The 21,555-nt window shown below is 44.0% G+C and overlaps 1 protein-coding gene across 1 annotated transcript; it reads right to left on the bottom strand.

Annotated features, from left to right (window-relative positions):
- Nucleotides 1-498: 498 nt before the first annotated feature.
- On the bottom strand, nucleotides 499-20,988 carry Rcbtb2 (RCC1 and BTB domain containing protein 2). Its single transcript, XM_032917564.1, has 11 exons — nucleotides 20,609-20,988; nucleotides 20,246-20,396; nucleotides 17,847-18,013; nucleotides 16,292-16,450; nucleotides 16,065-16,172; nucleotides 14,783-14,925; nucleotides 10,327-10,517; nucleotides 9,725-9,851; nucleotides 7,370-7,509; nucleotides 5,978-6,108; nucleotides 499-2,134 (listed from the first exon to the last, which is right to left on the bottom strand). Exons 1-11 carry the CDS (start codon nucleotides 20,732-20,734, stop codon nucleotides 1,994-1,996), a joined length of 1,584 nt encoding a protein of 527 aa, XP_032773455.1. The 5' UTR covers nucleotides 20,735-20,988; the 3' UTR covers nucleotides 499-1,993.
- Between the last annotated feature and the right edge of the window lie 567 nt (nucleotides 20,989-21,555).

Here is a 21,555-nt window from a genome sequence, read left to right on the forward strand (position 1 = left end):
TGAAGCTTACTTGGTCATGATGGATGATCCTTTTGATGTATTCTTGGATTTGGTTTGCAAGAATTTTATTCAGTATCTTTGTATTGATCTAATACAGTAATTTTACCAATAAACACCAAGGCAACAAAATGAATGGCTTTAAAAAAAAATAGGAACCATTTATATCTTAGGGTCAACTTTGCTATAAGACATCTGAATATCTGCTTTTTTTTAAAAAAAAGATTTATGTATTATATATAAGTACACTGTAGTTAACTTCAGACACACCAGAGGAGGGCACCAGATTTCATTCCAGATGGTTGTGAGCCACCATGTGGTTGCTGGGAATTGAACTCAGGACCTCTGGAAGAGCAGTCAGTGCTCTTAACCACTGAGCCATCTCTCCAGCCCCTGAATATCTGCTTTAAACAAGTACAGACCATAAACGGGATTTTTATCGACCTGTGAGACAAAAGTTTGATACTTCGATTTTTGTTATTCAACAATTTAAGAAGGCAGTTTATTCTATCAAGTTCTTTATTATCAAATAATTATACATAAGAATACGATTCTATTTCTAAAAAGATTTCTTTACATAATATCATATTGTGAGACACTTAGAGGAATCCAATGCTACATCTTCTTCAGTTAGTTTCTCTTTTGCTACACAGTGGCTGGTTTTGGTCTAAAATCTCACACTTTCTCCATCACAATGCTACCCATGAAGTGTATTAGTTCCTTTCCATATAGTACTTACTACTGCCTGGTTAAGAAACTTATTTTATAGTGACATAAAAGCTAGCTACAAGAAAAACATATAATCAATCTTATAGAGGGAGACCCTCCACAAATATAAGGAAAAACAAAGGGCTTTATGCAAATACATAGGGCATAGGATTCCAGAAGTAACATTCAAAGTTAATGTTTCATTGTCAACAATGCCACTGTGAGAAGTTAAGGTGGAAAGTAGAAAATTAAAAGTAGCCCTTGGGCCTTTGACAACGTAGTTGCTAAGGCATTTTATGAATGCTTATAACACTCTAAATTAGCTACTATTTCTCAGAAGTATAAACTAAAAGAATGTGACTATCAGACTTCTAATTTTGTTTACAATTACAGACTTCTAATTTTGTTTCTTCCTTCCCTACCCTTCTAGCTGTTCTCAGTGTATCCTTAAGATGGATTAACTGAGTGCCTTTTAAATATAAGGCACTATGTTAGAGGCAAAAATTGTGGGCATGTCAGCATTCCTTGTATCCTATGTATCGACCAGTTGAATATTGGACCATTTCTCCAGATTAGCAAACTATCAATGCTTCCAAAATGTTCACCATCTGTGACTCAAAGGAAGAAATGGTAACTATAATTTTCATTTCTTAGGTGATACCTTTTTATTTTTCATGTATCTTAATTATATTCTTTCTCCACCTCAACCTCTTCCAGAACCTCCCAATTTTCCAAAAACAAAACAAAACAAAACAAAACCAGCCAACCAAAATGACAACAAAACAAAATAGCACATAAAAACCACAGAGCTATGGAATCTGTTAGCCAGTTACTCTTAAGCATGGGGCCTGCCCTGAAAGAACAGGACACACATGTATGAAATCAGAGACTGACAGCATATATAAGACCTGTACAAGCTCATACCAGACAGATCCCTGGTCAGAGAAGAGAGGCGAACACAGTCCCCAACCACCCACCCAAAAAGCGATTTGCGGTTGACACCTGCGGGAGAGGGAAACTCCCTAGCAGAGGGCTGATGGTACACTTTCACTTGGTATGTGGTGAGTCGGTCCCAGTTGTAACACTCAGTGCCTAGGTTAGGTAGGTAGAGAGAACTGACTGCAGCCTTTTGACAGAAGACAAGAGCCTGGTCAGATGTAGTTCTCATCGACACCGTTAAAGTACAGAGCAGTTGTTCGTCAGTGGCTTTTTTTTGTAATTATTCTTTATTCATCTTTGCGGGCGGGGGTGAAATGGAAGGCTTAAGCATTCTTTTCCATGTTTGGGATCAGTTCTTAAAGGCTCCAACTCTGCTGGCTTTGCTGATAAAGTTCTTCAGAAGATCGTGGTCCATTTCTGCAAAGCCTGACGTTTGTGTGACTACGGTCAGATGGTTGATGCAAAACCTGAAGCAGAACTCTTCTAAGTCCTAGGAACAACAACAACAACAGCTTGATGAATTTGTATTCCCAGTGCAACCCACCAAGGCAAGAGAATTTCTCTCAGAAAAAGGATCAGATGGCCAGTAAGTAGGAGGGAGTGTTAGCAGTACGACACAGCTACAGCAACTGTTAACTGCAGTTAGCCCATGTCTCTGAAAGCATGAACAACATAAAGTGATCCAGCACAGCCAGAGCGAACGCCTAGCCTTTTCTTCCAAAGGAGGAACTAAACATAGGTATCCGTCATCCTTTGCCAGCCATTCTTTCCTTCCTTTTCCATACTTGTTCAAAGCATTGTGCTCCCCTGTGTTTTTAAATGCTTCTGCCTGTGAAGAGTTTGTAGATGAAGGGGAGAGATCAAGACAGTTGTCAGTTCCAGGAAGCCTGGATCATTAGCATCCTCATTTTCCTCTGCAGGACAATGAATGGGATTTGTGGAGTTCATCATACATCTTTGATAATCTTAACTGGGAGTAACTAAGCAGTGGACTCTGTGCTTAGTACAGGGGAGGCTCTGGGTTCAGTCTCTAGAGCCAAAATAACTTTCATAGGCTTACATATGTATCAATATAAATACATGTGTTTATAGAAAAATTAGTGCTGAGGGATGAGCTTAAATCCTCCAGTAGACTAGGCTTCAGGAAGTGTTCTACACCCATGTATTATCTGACTCAGCACAAGGGTACCACCTGTTCATATTCAAAGTTTAAAGTTCTGTCTCTGTGTTTTTGAAGCTATTTTATAAAATACAAAGCTCCCAACAGTTCCCAAGAAATTATATATGTCCATGTCCATTGCCTGTTACAGTCTTTTCTCTATACATGTAAGCTTTAGCAAATGCTGAAGATGGGTGTAGGAAAAGAAACAGCCATGCTAACATGCAACAAACCCATAGAACATTTCCCTTGTGAGGAAGAAAACCAGCTACACAAGGAAAATGTGATCATGTCATCCCACCACAGACAGGCAGACTGCTGGAGTCTCAGTGGTAGCAGGACAGCTCTGTTCCACATGAGCTTTGAAGACAAAATGGAATAGTTGCATCCCTACACAAGAAGAATGTGCTGTCTGGAGAGATGCCAAAATCCCCGAGAGCCACTCAATAGCCCACAGTACAGGGAAGCATACTGGTCAGAGTGTCATCTCTTTGGCTGAGTTCTACAGAGCAATGGAGGAATGCCTACCCACAGCCGCTCTGATGCTGTGGAGGCTGGTAGCTGAGCTCCTCAGTGTCTGAGAGAGCTGGACAGAGCCAGAATTGCTAATTACTGGGAAACCAAACTATCCCTAAGAAACTACCACTTAGGTCTATCTTCCTTTGGTTTTTGGACTGGGAATTTCCCATAATTATTCTAAAAATGGGATTCAGAAAGAGTTCCTGGGATTAAATCAATTTGATATAGGGTAGAACTGACCTATCAGAGAATTCTGACTGTATAAGAAAAGCTCTTTATTATTTTTCAAATGCTTAAATTTCTACTTAAATGCTATTGTTTTACACAGCCATATTTTAATAAGAGCTCTTAGTTCTGTCAGGCAAATACAGACATCACAGTTCCCTGTTCTTCTTCTAGAATATGACTCATACTTCATCCAATACTTCCTCTTACTCAGTCTAAGCCAATGAATGGGACTTTGTGCTTTACTCAGAAGAGGCTCTATTAAGCCCTTCCCTCACTTCCCCTGGCTCCTGGGTATCCTAGTGAATGGTCCATGATTGGTAGAAGGCCTACCTCCTCGCTCTACCATAGGTCACACTGCCCCACTTACTTGAGGATCTGCTCTAGCACCTGTCCCTATCGGCTTGTTTCTCCAAGCTGTTCTCCTTTTTATACAAACATGCACTGATTTATCTCAAGTGGCCCTTCAGTTTTAAGTAGAGTTACCTTGAAGAGCTGTTTCTGGCTCCCCAGTTGCCAGTTCCTCTTGCATTCTCTCAGGCCTTCCCGCAAGGCTACACTACAACAATGTAGCTTTCATACATCAGAGCCTGCAGCTTTACTCTCTAGGGCTTCAGTGTACTTAAGGATTTTTATCACCTCCTGAAACACCTGTCCTGAATTGTGTATTTCTAAATATTAGAAATTTCACTTTTCACTCAACATTAAAATAAAAGAAAAAAAGGTACTCATATGGAATGGCTTTACAGTGGTAAATGTAGAGTCCTTTGCTAGTGTCCCCTTACTGGAATCTTCACCTCTGTCTGTCTCATAACATGGTTTACAGCTCAGGACACTTCTCTCTACACTGCAGACTGGCACACCGAATGTCTTCTCTGGAGGTTTCACAGATCCCTGAGGTCAGATTCCTAGTCACCCTGTCTAACTCGGTGCTCCTTGCCATGCTTCATCACAGAGTAAGATCTTTTCAGTTATCCAGCCTAACATTCTTGACATGAACCTTAAACTGTCCTTCCATATCCCACCTCCCAGACATCAACGATAATGTCTCTGCCTTTTAACTAGTTACAGTCCAACCACTTTTCACCATTCCTATAGCTTGGGTGAAGCTACCCTTACACTTCCTGGTGGACACAGCCTCCTCATTGGACATTCCCTACCACCAACCTACTCCATGTGGATACAGTTGCATGCTTTTTTTTTGTTTTTTGTTTAAATATTGAATGAAAAATGAAGTCTCAGGTATTTAAAAATATATACAAGTTAGGCCCTGTGGCTCAGGCCTATTCTTCAAGACACTTAGGAGCCAGAGGGCAAGAGGATGGCAACTTGGAAACCTGTCTGGGCTACAAAGTGTTCAAAGTTAAACTTGGACTAGCAGTGAGATCTGCCTCAAAATAAGCATAGAAGAGAGCTAGTGATGTAGCTCAGAGGTCAGCTCTTGCCTGGCTAGTACAAAGCTCTAAAATTCAATGCGTAGAGCTACACAAAGAAAGTTTTTAATAGAAAGTAGAGGAAGGAGGATTGAGCTCTGACCTGGGTGTTGGGGGCAGCCAAACCCTATGAAACAGGACAGTCCTAAAGTCTGCTCCATGCATTGTTTCCTTCCGCAGACTTGGAATTCCCTGCATAAGCATGTCACTGTTTACAAAGAGGAAAGGGGCATCTGTCTCTACCAGTCTCCTCTCTATTTTCTTTTTAAATCAATGGAGAGGATATCCTAATACCAAGAGGAAATGACTCTAAGAAGTTATGGCCTGTTTCCTACAGATTTAGCTCTAAAACAAATTTCTTTCCTTTCTCTATCTTAACAATACACAGCCACTGTAGAAAGTTCAGGAAGAAAACAAAGAGAAGGAAATACAAACCATGTCTAATCTCCCAGGCAAGTGTATGCACTTTGATGAGAGCCATCTCCCAGTTCTTTCATGTATATTTATTATATTTTCCACTTGTTCTGTGGTTCATTTTTTCCAGTGAAACTGCCCATGTTTTCTTTTCATTTTTTTTTACTGTGAAGAACTTGCTTTATTGTATGTTATGAGAACATTTTCTCAATGTGTCACTTGCTTGTGAATTGATTTATATGTGTGTGCTTGTACGTGGTGCATGTCACAACACATGCGTGGGGACCAGAAGACAGCTGGGAGACAGTTCTCCCCTTCCATATGTGGGTCCTGAACTCACTGTAAGGCTTGACTGCAAGCTCCTTTACCTGGGAGTCATTTCACACTTGTGTATGAAGATTTTAATCACTGGAAATGTAGTCCACCAGCCTTTTACAGTGTCTTCCTCTAACCTTCCCGAGGCATGTTTTTAACGCCATTAGAGTCACATAATTGCTCTAGAACTTTGGTTTATTTTTGCATGTTCCATTTTCATCTCCCTAGATGTTACTTTTAGTGGCTCACTGGAAGACGCTTTTCTTACCTGAGCATCGTACTTGACAGCAGCAGACAGCAGAGCAATAGCATTCTCCTCACAGATCCCTTGCTTGATAGTTTGTTGACAGAGCTTTTTCAGCCGAGTCTCACTGTAAAATGTAGCCAGATCTAGCAATCCTGATGGAAAGAAAAACTTATTGTGGGTATGCTCTGAGCACCTGTGAACGCTTCCAGCAGGCCCACTGAGCCCTAAGCTGTAATGCTGCATCACAGTACCCTAAAAAGACAACTGAGCTGATGCTGAAGAAGGCTGGGAACTAACACAAGAATGACTTGAATAATTTTTCCTAGAAAGGAAACAGGTTTGTGTTTCTCTGAATTACCCCCTCCTGAATTAGCAGGATCTTCTCTGAGGCCACGCCCATCAGCACACATGTTGTCATAGAATTAAAAAGAAAGCCGAGGAGGGACTGTGGTCGGAGGTAGTTAGTGTGGCAGTGTACAAGCTTAGCAGGCCCAAGGCCTACCTTCAGTTCCAGCACCAAATAACACAAAGGAATCCCCTCTCACAGGCAGGCACATCTTCCTGCTCCCCTCTTCAGCAGCACTCCTGGAGAGCTCTGTTAGAGAGCAGTCTCTTAGCTCTCCTTCACTTCCCACTGCCTGAGGCTGAAGCTGCCCCACCATGAATCCTCCCACATAAATGGGCTTCACTTTGCCAAAATCAAAGACTGACCTGGTTTCCTCTTATTCAACACTCACCCAGAGTTTACTGTGGGGACATGCTCTGACCCTGAGCACTTTGTTACTTGTTAATGTTTTTCTTCTCTTTAATTAGTGACATTCTCTTGGCTGGGCTATTTTCTCTGTGCATGACCTGGTGTTCAACTTCACATTCTTATTTGTTGATTTCTTCAAAACACACACACACACACACACACACACACACACACACACACACACACACACACACACACACACACTCACTCCCACATTGTGAAATGTTTAACTGAGGCCACCTAAAATGCCTACAACCGATGTGTAGCAGGCATGACCTTGATCTACTCTGGGGCAATAATGAAGAAATCTTTTCAGGCTCCCCCTTCACAGAAAAGATTTGCCATCTGCCCTTCCCTCCATGTTTGCCTGTGATGCTCTGGTGGCGATTGGTGTTCTAGTGACCTCTTACTGGACCTATCCACTTAGCCTTCAGATGCAGTATTGACAAGGGAAGTTTGGGCTCTGGGCCTGAAGGTGTAGCTCAGTAGCAGCGTCTGAGAAAAGCCAAATGTATGTTCCAATCAAGGACCACAAAGACAAAAGCTCAGGTTCGCCATCACCGGAAGATGTCACGGTGTCTGTCTGCTGGCCCGCAAAGAAGCCGCCTTTCCACTTACTCAACACTTGCCAATTCCTTGGTAAAGTCCGTACTGATTACCTACTGCCTCCTCAGGAGATAGGCTGATGTTATCTGTGTACAGATACTCCAGGAAAGCTCGGAAGACAGGATACGAAAATTCACTCATTTCTACAATATCGTCTTCACTGTCTTCTAATGAAGAACGAAAATGTTCACACCTGAAAGAAGAAAGGAAGATCCTATCTGTAGTTCTGGACTGGAGTCAAAGGGCTACCTGAGGACTTTTTCTTGAAGTTGTATACTTTCCTGTTTGCTAGTTCGTCAAAGCTTGGTCCCAGGGTAGCAATAATAGGAGGTGGCAGAACCTCTAAGAGGTGGGGCTGGAGAAGGGGACTTAGTGTGAGCTCTATCACTGGGGCAGTGCACGGAAAGGGACTTGTGGAGACCAAGCTTCTTTTGGATCCCTGGCTTGTGACAGTGGCATAGTGGTTCCAGTGGCCACTTCCCACCATGATATGCTGCCTCTCAGGAGGCCCCAAACAAAACCTCCAAATGAACCTCACGCCAAGGTAAGTTTTGAAGCTGAGCTCAGCCTCACCAAGCACTGTTAGCAAATAACCTTTGTGTCAGTTAATTCTCTCAGGCATTTCCTATGGCCTCAGAGCCAAAACATCATCTCTGCCTTGGCTCCTTGCTTTCAATTGCTTAATCAGCAAGGCTGCAAATGCAGCCTGTTGCTGCTGTGGGTAGCCCATGACTGCAACTAGACTTCCTTCTCACACTGTCTTTACTGATCAGCATTGTTTTTAATAACTGAATAATTAGGTTTCTTTATTCTGTCTGAATTATGTCCCTAGAAGTTTCTATGTGATGATCTAACCCTAGTAGCTGACAATGTGAACTTATGTGGAGACAGGTTCTTCACAGAAGTCCTCAGGTTAGGCTGAGTCACTGTGGTAGACCCCAAGGCAACCAATCAGACAAAGGGGAAGATTGGGACCAGGCAGACTCAGAAAACGTTAAGTATCGTGCCTCAGAAAGACAAAGACCGCCACAGACTACCACAATTCAAGTGTAGGCGTGGTGAAAACACCACACTGCCACTATGATAAAGTAGGTTGCCATGACTTAGGCCGAGTGTGTATAGTGCTCTGTCACGGTAAACTAAGCTCATACTTCCTTTGTGAAAGTATATGCTCTGTGGTGAGCCAGGTGACACCATGTGACCTTACAGAATGGGAACCTGACACCAAAATACCACAGTGGGTTTATGAGTCACTGAAAGAGGATTTCAATATCTTTTACACAGGGGCAACACAATCCCAGATCATTATGCTAGCAGAAAAAAGGCAGGCAGAAAAGAAGAGCTGCTATATAATTGCATATATATAAGCTTCTGGAAAGTGCTTAGTGTGTATGATGACAGAAAAACAATCAGTGGTTGCTCAGTGTGGGGCATGGGATCTCTGAAGAACAGAGTTTTCTATCTGAAGGTAGGGTGATGGCTTCACAGACTGTGCACATGGAGCAAAGGTGAGGTGAATAACATTTACTACTCAGATAAATACATGTTTTTATTTACATTTTAAAATAAATTAATGTAAATGTAATAAATGTGATTTAAGGGCTGGAGAGATGGCTCAGCGGTTAAGAGCACTGACTGCTCTTCCAGAGGTCCTGAGTTCAATTCCCAGCAACCACATGGTGGCTCACAACCATCTGTAATGAGATCTGATGCCCTCTTCTGGTGTGTCTGAAGACAGCTACAGTCTACTCATATACATGAAATAAATAAATAAATCTTTAAAAAAAATAAATGTGATTTAAAACATTTTTGTCTTGGCATCACCCAGGTCTCCTTGGTCTGGAAAAGCCTTGCCCTAACCCAGCTTTCTTTTCCCCAGCATGGCTGTATTCTGGGCTGTCTGTCTGCAGGCTGTATTCTGGGCTGTCTGTCTGCAGGCTGTATTCTGGGCTGTCTGCATGGCTGTATTCAGGTTCCAGGCAGTAAAGTAAATCAGAGCACTTGGCCAAGGACAAGGACACACTTAGCAACCAGCTACAGCCAGAGCTTCCATGGCTTATTCCCTGAACAAACCCAGTACTTGTGGCCCACCTTGCTTTCCACATCTTGTCTCATATCCTTCCCTCCCATTAACACTTTGTGCTTTAAGGGCACAAACAGCCTCAACAGAGCTGCCTCTTAATTACTCAAGTGCCTGGCAAGTGCCTTGAATACCTGAAGTGATTGATAAATGAATTGATTTCACTCCTCAAAAGAGACGAGCTCTTACTAATTATTTTAAACATTTATTTAGTGTGACACACACCCACAACAGCATGCATGTAGAGGACATGAATGGGAGCCAGCTCTCTGCCCACCATATGCGGCCCAGGGATCATTAGGCACTGTTGCCTATGGCCCACTCTTACCTAATTTTGAGAAGGACTTTGTGAGCATAAATATATTTCCCATCAACTAGAAACTTGAGGTCTGCAGTATCAGGGTTGTCAAATTCCCTCTTCAGAGACTCAGCCACAGTGAGGTGGTCGTCGGGTTCTAAGAGAAAGCAACACAGCTTCTAGGTTCAATCATAGACAGTTGAACATGAAGGCAAAAAGGAGGCGCCCACTCACTGGGCATTCAGGAAACACTGACTCCCCCAGACAACTGAAAGCTGCACAGGCTTTCGCCTCTAGGCATGGATTCACATCTTTGAACAATCATTGTAAATTTGTCAAAACCAAAAATGTTTCCAACTATTTCACTAACTGAATTAAATTTAAGATGTCTAAATATCTAGACTGCTTCTAGATAAAAATAAAAGACAGTTTTCAATTAAAAAGCAATCAAATCAAATTACCTGTAATTAGTATTAGTGTTGGTTCCCAGTAGTTTTAGTTCCCTTCCCCAAGGGCCCCCAGAAAGAAGTTCATAGATCCTGTACCCAAAGAAGTCCTAAGGTCACACGGTAAAAACACCAGTCATGGTCCTCATTCTCAAAACTGTCCCAAGTGGACAAGGACAAGCTTACCCACGGAGAGAAGGCGCCAGGTGACAGCAGGGGTGGCAAAGCAGGCAAACACGTCATCAGTGCAACAGAAGTGGGTGAGGTGTGGAAGGATCACCGACTGGCCCCGGCATTGGCCCCACATGTACACGTGCCCGCCCTGGCTCTTGGCAGCAGATGTGTGGGCAGAGTGACAGGCTGCAATCTCTATGATTCTAAATTCACAAGCAAACACCACAGAGATGATTAACAGGAGGACAAGAGCTGGCCATCTCTTTGCCAGTGACCCAGACTATGCTGACAGAAGTGGGTAGGTCCAAGGAACAGAAAGAACAAAGCAAGACTTGGATATCCCACTTCCTACACTTTCAGTCACCAAATGCTGGAGCCATATTTTAGTAACATAACATGAGGATCTATTGATTACCAATTGGCCTTAAAAATATATGCCATCTGATTTTGAGTTTAAAAAATGCAATGTTTTATCCTTAAAGGCATTACTAATTAGGTAATGACATGGATCATCTAACGTAGGTCAATGAATAAAAACTCAAGGTGGGATGGGGTTCTATACATAAGCACTAGCCCAGCAGGAGAACTACCCTGGCCTCATCTCTGTCACCAAAACCAAACCTTCAGTTACTTTAAAAGGAGAGGGCTGAAAAGTCACCCTGGCTTCTGCTCTGTACAAGGAACTCAATGGTTTTTGTTTTAATGCCAGAGATAAACCCTGGGACTTCTGCATGCCAGGAGGATGTCTTATACAGAGTGGCTCCTGGGCCTTCTGCACACTAAAAGGATGCAATATACTGAATGGATCCCTGCATGTGCTGGGCAGTGTCTGATGCAGCAATCAGCACAGCAGGGCCTCCACACTGCTGCTGCCATAAAAGGGCAAAATCATAACTTCCTTCCCTTTCTTTTCACTTCTACAATTGGGCAAGCTCACTCCACAAGATACAGTGTGCCTGTGTGCTGAGCTAAAGGAGGGTACAGAAGGAATGAAAGAAACAAACAGAAACAGACGGTCGGTCAGCCAAACCACAGGGAAATGAGTGACTGGATTAAAACAGGGAACTACAGTGTCACGCAATGTCAATGGGACTGTTTGTGGCTACAATACTAATCCTGACCCCTTAGATTGGTTAAGTAACTTATTTTCAGATCCATACCTGGAAATTTAGCATAAGAGATTACGTTTGGGCTTTAGTCTCATCGGTCAGGGCTTGTGCAGGACAAAGCCAGGGCCCCTGGCAGTTAACTTACCACTGTGCAGCTTTAAGTGAAATGCCTCTGATTAGGGATTGCATTTGAGTCATCCACTTGGGTTGATAGACCTTGCCTAATCTCTTCTAACATTTGTGTGGTTGGATCAAGGAACTGATTCCCACATCTGGTGCTCTGCAGAATGGCCCTGTACAATGGGAAAATGGTCCAAACAATCTGGCTTTCTACTAAGTATATGCTTTTCAACAGATATGGAAAACAGGAGAAGTTAGCCAAAGAAATTCATCTACTAGAAGAAAAAGCATGCTCACTGCTCCCATCGATGTATTGGCAGGGTCCCACCTCACAGAAGACAGAAGAGCCTCAGCGGCAGTCATCAGAGCATCCTGGTTTGGGTGCAACACTAGCTCTGAGGCAACAGTAGTTTGTACAAGCCAAATCATTTATAGTCTTATCAGTTTTGTTGTATTTTTAAGGGAAAAAAACTCAATGTGAGAAGGGAAAAATGCACACTGTATAGACAGGGTACAGGCTACCAAGCAGCCACTGTCCCAGAGGCACTGTGATACAGAAGACTGGGGCACAAGAGCAGCTTCTTCCGTGACTAGCATCATTCAAACAGCTGCTAAGCGACAGACTGTGGGAGCTCAGCTTCCACCAGGAGAGAAGCAGCAAAAGAGAGTGTGGCAGTCTACCAGTTCTGGGAGGTAAGACAGCAGGCCTGAGAGCTACTGGGCCTGGCAGACTCTGGATTTGTCAGAGGAACACAGAGCCTATGAGGCAGAGAAAAACCTATAGCCAAGCTACAGGCAGAGGGAGGGAAGCATAGTAAGACAGGAGAAAGGCACTGATGGAGCTTCTCACTGGAACAGACAACTCAGTGTGGGGCCAGTAAGCCATGGGGTTTGCTAGGAACCACAGTGTCTCTTAGAACAAAGGCCCATGAGCTCAGTCCTTAGCTAATGTGACAAGTGAGTGGGAGAGAGCTCTGCACAAGGAGGGGAGGTAAGAAGACAGTGTTCTAAGGATGATGTGCATAGCAGAAAAATTGGGGGCTAGTTGGGAGGACCCAGAGCAGGGTCCTACCCTCCAAGCCCCATCTTCTGGGTAGCTGATGAACACAGGAGGAGGAGTTGGAGATGGCCCTGGAATGAGTGCCCTGAATGCTAAGGCACCTTGGTACTGCCTGGCTGAAGAGGCACTGTAGTGGACTCACACACACACAGATAACTAAGCAGCTAATGAAAGAGGTTTTTGTTGTTGTTGTTTGTTTGTTTTGTTTTTGTTAAGCACTCAGACATCTTAACTATCACTGGCATTCTATGAGACAAAAGACTAAGAATCCAATTCCTAGTCATGGTTTTGTAACCATCCAGTGGGCTCCTAAAAACCTCAAGAGGCCACAGCATTATCAAAAGTTCAAGGCTCGGCTAATTTTACATTGCTGGCTATAAGATGACTTTATGGGGTAAACGTAAGAATACATATGCCAAACCCTTTAAAAGCTTTTCCTGTGGTTGAGCAGGGAATCCAATGTACATAGATTTTATTTTTCTTTCTGTATGAACAGGCACTAACAACTGTAGACTCAGCCCTGCCCCACCCGAAACACAATCACTTCCTAATTAGGTTTCCCTGGAAGGAGCCCCAGGAGAGTAAGAAGAGAGTCATGACCCATGAACGAGCCTTATCCACCGGGAAGGGAAGGGTGGGATGGAACAAGTCCTAGCAGATTATAAATTTCTTTCTTGCCACATGCCTGCAACTGAGACCTGACCCTGTGCAAGCTCGGAAGCACAACGCTAGAAACTAAGGAGAGCAGGAGGATCCATTCAGAAGACCTGCCCTGCACTGCCAAACAGCACTGTGGACACCAGCAAGTGCACAAGTGCACAGGCAAAACCCCAGGGTTCCAGTCAAGGGCGCTGGGCAGGGCGCCTGTGACCCCTCAGGCACCCCATCACTCCCCTTCCCTACTTCTCTGTTTCCTGTTCTCTTCCCCACTTTATAGGCCCACAGTCTGCTCCAGAGTGGACCAGCGGGAAGATGTGATCTCATTCTTCATCAGAGAAAGCAGGGTGATTCAAGTCAGTGAAGGATGAGATGCTAAGGTGAGCGAGGAAGCAGTCAGGGGAAGGGTGGGTGAGTCACCCTTCTGTCCTTGCTGCCTCCATGTGACCTTTAGCACCACTGCTCAGTGTGTCTCCTGGCTGGCTGGCCATCCGAGGCATTTACTTCTATAGTTACAACCTTAAGTCAGTCCTCTGTCCTCACTGAGCTCTTTGGATACCTCACCACTTCAGCAACTGACAGAGCCTCAGGCGTCTCTGTGCCAGCTTCAGCCTCCACTCTCTCCTGTTCCCCATTTGAGGAGTCAAAGGTCTTATTTTCAAACTCAGCTTAAAGTTCTTTCTTACAGATCTAGATAGGTTATATAAAATTAACCATGTATGCAGCATGAAAATAAAAATAGCAACTTATTAAGAATCCCAGTGGGAAAAGGTAAAAGAAGGGCCTAAGTGCCAGTCCTCCCTTTATCCATACTCATCTTAAATCAAAATGAAAATACTGCATGGATAAACAGGGGATCACATTAACTTCTAGAGCCCCAGCACCACTGGATTACAGGGGAAGTAGTGTAGGACCATTACTTCAGTGCATAAAACTGAGTCCTCATTTTCTAACACTTCGCTCCTCTGCATGCGACAGTTGGGAAGTTCGAACAACGAAGTCGCCCTGCCTTCCAACTGGCAGTGTTTATAAGTAGCTAGGAGATTAGCTCCCCACAAAGTACCATCACTTCTCAAAGCTATAGAAGGCAGACCACAAACACTGCCAGCTTCTCTTTAGAGATAAAAATAAATGAGGGGAGACAGGCACCCACAGAATTGCTACTGACAGTTCAGTCATTATAGTTTGCACGGGGCAGCACTGGAGCTACAAATGACATACAGGGAGCTGACAGCAGGTCTGTGCAGCCTGGGCCTCACTCTGTAGACCAGACCAGCCTCAAACTCAGAGATCCACTCACCTCTGCTAGGATCCTCCCAAGTGCTAGGATTAAAGACATGAGCCACTGCCAGGCAGCTCACCACCACTGCCTGGCAACAAACCAACTTTTAAAAGGGAATGAACAACCCAGTTAGAGACAAGCCTAACGATAGGAGTCATTTTCCACAATTCTATACTATGAATTTGAAGTGCTGTTTAATTACTAAAGACCACCGAGGTAGTTTGGAAATGTACACATTACCTGTCCTTTTCCACAACAACAGGGGTAGGATAGGACTGGTTACTTTTATTGCCAGTGCCCAACTGGCCATAAGAATTTGCACCCCAAGCATATATTTGACCTTCATCTGTTAATACTAATGTATGTGCGTAGCCACAGGCAACCTGAAAGGACAAAAAAACGACAAACAAACAAAAAACAAATCTCAGGTCTGCAAGAAAGAGAAAATGTTTCGTCACTGCTGCAATGTAGATTAAGAACTAAAGAGCGGGCAGTCTACCCAGAAAGGCTGTGTACATTAACCAATACTCTTTGGACTAGTGCAGGCCCCGCTGAGTGGCCAGCGCTGCAGGTATCAGCCCCAGTGCTTCAGCTGGCTCGCCCACCGCACTCAGCTCTCCAGCAGCCATACTGTGGTGGAAGCCAGGGCCAATGAGCCCAACGTAAGACACACATGTTAATACTTCCTTCTGGTTGTTGAAGGAAGACATGTTTACTGTGGAAAATGAAAACCTTTCAAGACCAGGACTCAACGTGATTAGGGCTCAACATTATTTTTTCCTCCTTACTCAGATACAGAAATATGCACTTAGACATTTTTAAGTGGTAGCATACATATGTAGCTACCTTGTATCTTTTTAACCTAACATTTCATTACATTGTTTTCTCCCTATTATTAAAAATCCTTTGCAAGGGTTTACATCTGGGTGTGCTGACACATTCTGTAATCTCTGGACTTAGAAGGCAGAGGACCCCAAGTGTAGGAACAGCCAGAGCTAACAGGAGAGCTAACAGGCTAACCGCCTCGAGAGCAACACCATCTAGCTAACTGTTCGTGTGCCCTCAGACTAGTAAGTTAGTTTTTCTTACATTCATCTTACCCAGTTTTGTTTATTCTCTCCCCCAAAACTCCTTTGTTAAAATTGTAGCTATTAATGCATATTAATTATATATTAATTAATTTTACTGTGACTTAACTAATTTTATAAGAGACTTTTTCTTCAGTTCCTTAGAACAATTCTCTAAGAGTAGAATTACAGCCCAAAAGGCATAAAGATTTTTAAAACTATTGTTATATATGCTGTCCAAGACACTTCAGGAAAGCGTATGAAGCCTACATTCCCAGGACAGCTCACACAGGCACCACAGAAACAGCATCTCTCCGAAGATCTGCACCTTAGTTCAGGGAAAGGCTTTAACCTTTACTTAAACAGAAACATCAAAGCAGCTGAACCTCCCGTGAGCATAAGGAAACAGGGGTCGAGCACACTGCACACTGCACACTGCACCACAGGAGACGTACCCGCTGGACACGGATGCCTTGCAGGGCCGCCACTCTGCACGGGGTCGGCTGGTTGCCACTGCTGCCGAGGCCCAGCTGCCCATTCCCGTTGTAGCCCCAGACGTAGACCTGGGGAGAGAGGAAGCTCAGCACTCAGCAGCTCCATTCTGCTCTGAGAGCATGCCATGATGATGTGACATCAGGGGGGCAAAGAAAACTTTAATAAAAGTATGGAACAACTTTGCTACCTCTCCGGTGTCTACAACGGCCATTGAACACATCTGCCCACACGCTATGCTCATAACTACTTTATTCTGCAGACATCCAGTGACTCTTCGAGGAATGGGCTGGTTAGCTGTTGATCCGGATCCTACTTGCCCAGAGTTGTTATAACCCCAGGCAAATACCTAAGTGAAAGAAAAGACTGCTAAACAAAGCACAAGACTCAAACTGTCCCCACTGGACACTGAGCAGCACTCAGGGCCTCCCAGCAGCCCCTCAGGGAGCTTCCCCACTCGTCTCCAGTGCAGGAAGACTGTATTATAATGCTTGTAAATCATCGTGTAGCACAAAAATGCCTACTTCACCTCACCCATACTTTTCAACATTTTGGGACTTGGTATTTTGCAATTAATACATTTGTTACAGCAGTATAAAAGTAATAATGGGGCCTCTTAAGATTTATAGTGATTGAAGTCCTTACTACATACAGGGAAGCATCATAATAAGACCGCCATGACAATAACTTGCTACCATGAATAAAGCTGAACTTGAGGAAGGTGGGTAGTTAGACATCTCCGCTTAACTCAGCATAACTTGACATCCTGGCATAAGCCGGGTGTGGTGGGTCTTGGTTGTCAACTGGACTAATCTGGAATTAACTAAAACAAATGGGTAGACACACCTGGGAGAGATTCTTCCTTGATTAAATCATTTGAAGTTTCTCAGGTCCACCTTTTACCCAGATGGTTGGCGGTAGGAAGAGTTACCTTTGCTCTGGACCACAGCCTGTGCTGGCAGCCGGTATAAAGGAGATGGAAGAAGAAAGCTTACTTCTAGGCCTGCTTGCTCTTGCCTCACTACCAAGGCCACTCCTTCACTGGCATTAGAGTTTCCTTCGTTCAGATCCCAGGGTATACGGAAGCCCAGCTGAGACATGCAACCCCATGAACTGAGTAACTACTGGGTGCTTGGGCCTTCTGTTGGTGGCAGCCATTGTTGTTCTTGCTATAACCTACACAGTCTATAAAGCCTACTGTGTGAGTGTGTGTGTGATCTACATGGGTGATAAGATAGGATTCACTTTATAAGTTCCATCTCTCCAGAGAATGCTGACTAAGTGAGTTATCTGAGAAGAGGGAAACTCAAGAGGAAATGCCTCCCTCAGATGGTTCTTTCTTGATTAGTGATTGACATGGCATAGCCCATCCACTGGTGGCAATGCCACCCTTGGGCTGGTGGTCCTGGGAGGGATAAGAAAGCATGCGAGCAGGCCATGGGAAGCACAGTAAGCAGCGTCCTCCATGGCCTCTGCTTCAGCCCCTGCCTCCAGGCTTCTGTCCTGAGTTCCTGCCCTGACTTCCCTGGAGGGTGGACTGTAGCCTGAAAGCCAGACAAACCCCTTCCTCCCTGAGGTGCTTTCGGTCATGGTGTTTTATTACAGCAGTACAAAGCAGACGAAGACAACGACATTCAATTTCCTTGCCAATCACACTTTGGGGGCAGTCAAAGGAATTTATAGATTATATTGAAAAGAGAAGAATGAAAGAAAGAAAGAGTCTGAGTCATACTGATTATCTTCACCTCTCCATCAGCCGTTAGAACCAAAGAATGGTAAGACCCACAGGCGACCTCGATGACTTGCTTGTTTGACAGATTGGTAGAGATATGGCAGGGCACTAGACCATGGTTCGTTGTCCCATTGCCCAGCTGGCTATATGCATTGTGACCCCAGGTAAAGACTTCTCCATCTGAAAGCAAAAGACGGTAAGTAGACTTCACAGCAAGGGTTCTCTATAGGGCAGCGCAGCACAGGCCTTGAGGACCACAGTTGGAAACCAACATTCAGCTGCAAAGGCTGCTTGCCCGCCCTCCAAATTCACTCCTGAGAGACTCTATTTGGAAGAACAAACTGCTTTCCACATCAAAGCAACTTGATGGAATTGAAATACATAAAGTTAAAATATAGCTAGACATTGGTTTCTGAATAAATAAAGTGCTAAAATAAGACAGCGTAAGCTGTTACTTAACTCTTCACTTCCTTTACGTAAGATGACCAGATTTTAAAATTTATCATATTACTCATATAATTATAAAAATCGTAAAACATGTGCCATTTTATGCATAACAAATCATAAATCCACACACTACTCAAGCCAAAACATAGCACGTTTCCCCAAAAGCCCCCACATAAGTGCACCTTGCATGTAAGAATTTAGCTTTTTGATTCTGCACTTTGAATAAATGAATCTCACACAATGCTTCACATAATCTGTATTTTCTGTCACATTGCCCAGGTTGTATTATGAGTGACTTTATCTGATCATCTAGTTTGATTTTCTTCTTTTGTGGTATATAAACTGCTATGGAACTTGTCCAATCAAGGTTCACTTGCTAATAATTGTTCACTGGGTATTTTCCAAATCTTCTATGATGTGGATCCTTTTTCCTCTGCAGATGTTTTCTTTTCTGTCATCTTGCTGATATTCTAAGAGCTCATGATAATAATCACTTGTCTGCTGCTTCTCCCGGGTCTCACGTGTTAAGACTACAGGAAATTGTTGGTTTGGACAGAGCTCTGGTGTTGTTCCCAACAAAGATGTGGCAGTGCTCACTCCCTGGTGCTCACTTTCCACACAGGCAGTTTCCACCTGCAAATACCCAGCTCCCTCCACTGACTTCCTTTAGTGCAAAACTAACCTCTCCACTCAGCTGACAGTAGCAGGCACTTAATGGAGTGAAGCACTGGCCAACTCTAAAACAGCAAGGAGAGGCCACAAGGATGTGTCTTTTGTCACATCCATAGTGCCTTAGTGCCCCACACAGCTGCTTGGCTTAGATCATGTGTGGCTTACCGACACTGAAAAGCTGATTCTGGTGATCCTTCCAGGCTTCCAGTAGAGGTAATTTGTTCTAGAAAGGACCTGCATGAATCTGTCACACCCTTAATATACTTTCAGTCCAAACTTCTAACTCAAGACCTGAAACTTCCCAGACAGCTGCAAATTTAGGGATGGTTTAATTAATTTTCTCCTTTTTCTTCTCTGGAACGCACCAAGTAAGAAAGTCTCCTGTTCAATCCTTAGGAAGAGGCAAATCCTGTGCTAAGAGTATAGCCTCTGCCGTCCCAGGCTATAGTAAACCGATTACACTTCAGTTACACAGGGCCTTGACTGTAATCCTCTACCTCAAGAGGACACACCAAGCATCGGCTAGGCAGGCAGGCGCCTCAACAGCAGGACAGCTTATAGCTCTCCTCTGCTTCACTTGTCCCTGTCCTTACCAGACCTCACCTTTCCTTCACCGCTAAGCCATCCCTCCAGCCCCCGGCTTTAGTTCTTTTTTTAATTAAGAAATGGTCTGCATGATCTGTTCTATACTGGAATCCCCTCCCAAATTCCTGGGACGTCGTACACTTCAAGGGCATAATTTACTTCTAGTGATGTAGCCAAGAGACTGTTTTCTCTATACGACTAGGGCAAACTTCTATCAGCCACTACTTACTGAAAGAATCATGGACTTCTAAGATTTAAAGGGATGGCAAAGTCAACATTTGGTCTCTCAATTCACAGCCCAGGAATCTAAGTTCAAAGTGTAGGCTTCCTAAGCTCCGAAGTCAGGAGAGATCTCACACAATACTCACACTTACTGAGAGCACAGAAGTCAGGAGAGATCTCACACAATACTCACACTTACTGAGAGCACAGAAGTCAGGAGAGATCTCACACAATACTCACACTTACTGAGAGCACAGAAGGGCTGAGTGCATCGTCTTCCATGCGCTCAGACCCCGTGTGTTTTAAACCTTACCCTGCTACTCCAGTGCAGCCATACTTCATGTTGCCCAATGCATGGCCAAGCTCGCAGGGCAGAGCAGGCGACTCTTGCTCAATCAGAAAGTTTGCTCTCAATTTCAGGGCCGCCTGGTCTTATTTCTTACTAAATAAGCAGTGCCTCAAACCTGTCCATGGAGTTCCCGTTACCTGTTGTTGCAAGGACGATATGTGGGCCACTCCCATAGCTGAGGCTGGCTATTTTTTTGCCAGTTAAAGAATCCAGTCTCCGAGGCTCAATAGTGCTCTGAATGTCACCTACCCCCAGACAGCCACTGCAGTTTGTGCCAAGAACAAAAATCTGCGGGAAAAAAAACAGTTCAAGGAGCTACATTTCTGAAAATTCTATAAATTACCTCAACCTTCCTAAAGCAAACTGCCTCAGCACACAATAAGTAAAAAATTAACTTTCCACATTTGTTTAAAGGCTTTATTCCTTAGTTCCCCTGATGTCTTCAATTTACAAACCCGTTACTAAAAATATGGGTGGTTGAATTTTTTCTTCAAAATTACCTCATCGTTGACCGTAGTGTATAAAACTTCATTGCCAGCCGTGCCGAAGACACAAGCCTGGCGAATCAACTGCAGCTCTTCCTCAGAACAAAGGGAGAAGATCGGCCACTTTCCCACATCTAACATCTTCAACGACGACAAGGTAGCCTGCACTGACTGAAAGGAACCAGACTTATGCACCGAGACAAGCAATTAAAGAAACATGCAAACAAAACCATTCTTTGACTCTTGTTCATCCAGAGTAGCGTTACCCTGGCCTGAGGAGGAGTAACCTGCACCTGCTGTGGTCTGATGCTGAGAGCCACTCACAGCTGCAGAACTGCGCATAGCCCTTCCCTGCACTGCTCCCAAACCAGCGGCCTGGGCAAAAGCAGACCCTCATAGTCAACCCACTCACTCAAGCGTGGGCTGTGGACAGCTGATGTTAGCAGCACATTAAATGATGGCTATGGCTTAAAGGCAGCTGCAGAAACAGGCTAGTTAAGCAGACATGGGCTGGAGGAAGGAGGGTAGCTGCTAACATGGCCTGTCCCTTTGTTCAGTATAGTGTTCATGCATTCTGGCTAACATAACAACATATCTCTTAGTTCTTCTAACAAGTCCTCCCTCAAGGAAAGCGAGCCTTCCCTTCATTCAAGGGGTGTGAGTTTGTAAACTGCCTCAACTATGAAAACAGACTGATGGGACATGAGTTCCCATTACTACAACCCCATGTAACATTTCTTTCCTTTGTTCTAGAGTTTTTTGCATGAACATATCAAACAAAAACTGAAACATATCTATTTCCTCCCAGGAAACACAGTTATCGACTTGCCAGTCCCAAAGGCGTGCCATCTAAAAGTCACCTTCTTCACACTGCCCTTTATGGGTTAGGTTGTACTGGCGGGTTGTGTGTGTCAATTTGACACAAGTGAAGAGTCATGGTAAGAGTCTCACTTGTGAAACTG

Source organism: Rattus rattus, chromosome 12 (assembly GCF_011064425.1).
Source record: "Rattus rattus isolate New Zealand chromosome 12, Rrattus_CSIRO_v1, whole genome shotgun sequence".
NCBI classification, from domain to species: Eukaryota; Metazoa; Chordata; class Mammalia; order Rodentia; family Muridae; genus Rattus; species Rattus rattus.

Bases quoted from the DNA above. Each gene is read 5' to 3' on its own strand.
- Rcbtb2 (XM_032917564.1), bottom strand. From the start codon at position 20,734: ATGTTAGATGTGGGAAAGTGGCCGATCTTCTCCCTTTGTTCTGAGGAA. The intron at 20,397-20,608 runs GTAATTTTGAAG...TTTTTCCCGCAG, and splicing joins ACACTACGGTCAACGATGAG to ATTTTTGTTCTTGGCACAAA. The intron at 18,014-20,245 runs GTAACGGGAACT...TTTTGCTTTCAG, and splicing joins TATCGTCCTTGCAACAACAG to ATGGAGAAGTCTTTACCTGG.